The sequence below is a fragment of the Stegastes partitus genome, unplaced genomic scaffold (assembly GCF_000690725.1).
Source record: "Stegastes partitus isolate 25-593 unplaced genomic scaffold, Stegastes_partitus-1.0.2 Scaffold41, whole genome shotgun sequence".
NCBI lineage: Eukaryota > Metazoa > Chordata > Actinopteri > Pomacentridae > Stegastes > Stegastes partitus.
Genome location: NW_007577772.1, coordinates 673,074 through 675,164, shown reverse-complemented (window position 1 = coordinate 675,164; position 2,091 = coordinate 673,074). Strand labels below are relative to the sequence as shown.

The window sequence follows — 2,091 nt, the reverse complement described above, 5'->3', positions numbered from 1 at the left end:
ATGGATGAGATATTTAACCACAGCGGAGCTCCGAACCGGAGTTCTGTCGGTGATGAGAAGTTCAGCTTTGAAGACATCGATGTGAGCGCGGACGGGACTCCCATCCTGAGGATTCTCATCTCGGTGGTTTACTCTGTAGTTTGCGCGGTGGGTTTGGTGGGGAACCTGCTCGTGTTTTTCCTCATGAGGTTAAGACAAGGTCGGAAGAGATCAACTATAAATTTCTTTATCATTAACTTGGCAGTGACGGACTTCCAGTTTGTCCTCACGCTGCCCTTCTGGGCCGTGGACACCGCGCTGGACTTCAGCTGGCCGTTTGGAGACGCCATGTGCAAAATCATCCTCTCGGTCACTGTCATGAACATGTACGCCAGCGTCTTCTTCCTCACCGCCATGAGCGTGACCCGCTACCTGGCCGTGGCCTCGGCCCTGAAGAAGAAAGCTCACAGGAGCTCACGGTGTGTGAAGTGGGTGTGCGCGGTGCTGTGGATGGCGGCGACAGCTGCCACAGCTCCGACAGCCATCTTCTCCACTGTGACTGTGGTCGCCGGAGAAAAACTCTGCCTCCTGAAGTTTCCAGAAGGACATGACTGGCTCGCCCTCTATCACATCCAGAAAATACTCATAGCCTTCATCATCCCAATGCTCATAGTGTCCGTCAACTATCTAATGCTCCTGCGCTTCGTCAGGCGGAGGAGCATGGACGGCAGCAACCCCAAACGGAGATCTAGAGTCACCAAATCAGTCGCTATAGTGGTTTTGTCTTTCTTCTGCTGCTGGATGCCAAATCATGCCATCACCTTCTGGGGCGTCTTGGTCAAATTCAACGCGGCCAACTGGGATACATCGTACTACATGGTGCACACCTACGTGTTCCCGGTCACCGTGTGTTTGGCGCACGCGAACAGCTGCTTGAACCCGGTGCTTTACTGCCTGATGAGGCCGGAGATCAGGAAGATGCTCAGCGGTTTGTTCTGGAAAGTCTCCAGTCCTTCCTCCAGCAAAGTCTGCGCGACGCGCTCCGTTACGCATGGAGAGCTCCAGGGAGTCGTACCTCTCCAGATCATGGATAACGCGGAGTACTCGCTGCCCATCATAGACCGTAAAGGTTTATCCAGATCTAAAATCATCCCATACAGCCGCTAACTTCACTCTGATGAGGGTTACGCTGCTGCTTTTCTCTCCTCTGGTTGCTCACCTGTAGCTGTCGTGCGTAATTCTCTCGCCTCTGTCCCAATTTGAACATTTTACAGAGTTTCCCATCATGACATACTGTGACAGGTGATTCATTCTCAAACAAACGTACTGCTGACATGATCCATTAATGGAATAAACTGACGAGCTTTGAATTTCTGTTTCTTTGCTCTCCATTAAAATGCAGCTTTTCTTATCGTGGGAAGACATGTAGTGAAAGAGAGAAAGGACTGGGACTGAGGGGACAAACGTCCTCGAATGGAATCAAATCTTGGACAAGGAGGGACTCAGGAGTCTCAGCTCAATGTGGGCTCATATAAAATGATCTGTAATGAACTTGGTTACGTTGCAGTGGTTTTCATTCATGTCCACTTTGTGAAACCTGTCTGTAAATAAACTGCTTTTTCCATCTGAGGTAGTAAATGATTATTTTTTCTTTCCCCCATAGAGTCCAGATGTTTTTTTGGTTGTTTTTTTTGACTCCCTGCTGTCATTTACAAAATGATGCCATAGTCTTTAATTCTGAGATATTTGTCAAATCTTTCAGTCTATATTCTGTGTGCAAAGCATTTTCTCACACTGTTTCTACACCAGACGTTTCTGTCACATCACTGAAAACGTGCAGTTTAACATCCTGTAAGTCAGAGCAGGTGCATCTCTACAGGCAGATCCGTTCCTTTAGCTTTCATTAAGAAATAAATCAATAGTTTGGGGGGTTATCTGTGACAAGAGCTCACATTTAAGAAAAATAGGGGAACCAGTGTGCAAAAGAACATTCAATTAACATGCAAAATGGACTGGTTGAAGATATGAGGTGCAAAAATTGCATTAATTAATTATTTTTTTTAAAAAAAATCAATTAAATAAAGTATTCACTCATAAAAATCTTACAATAAA

The 2,091-nt window shown here is 46.4% G+C and overlaps 1 protein-coding gene across 1 annotated transcript; it reads left to right on the top strand.

Moving 5' to 3' along the window:
• Nucleotides 1–1,146, top strand: LOC103374661 (relaxin-3 receptor 1-like). Its single transcript, XM_008304786.1, has one exon. The coding sequence runs from the start codon at nucleotides 1–3 to the stop codon at nucleotides 1,144–1,146; it is 1,146 nt and encodes a 381-aa protein (XP_008303008.1).
• The last annotated feature ends 945 nt before the right edge of the window (nucleotides 1,147–2,091 follow it).

Excerpts from the sequence above, each read along its gene's own strand:
- LOC103374661 (XM_008304786.1), top strand. The coding sequence starts at position 1 with ATGGATGAGATATTTAACCACAGCGGAGCTCCGAACCGGAGTTCTGTC.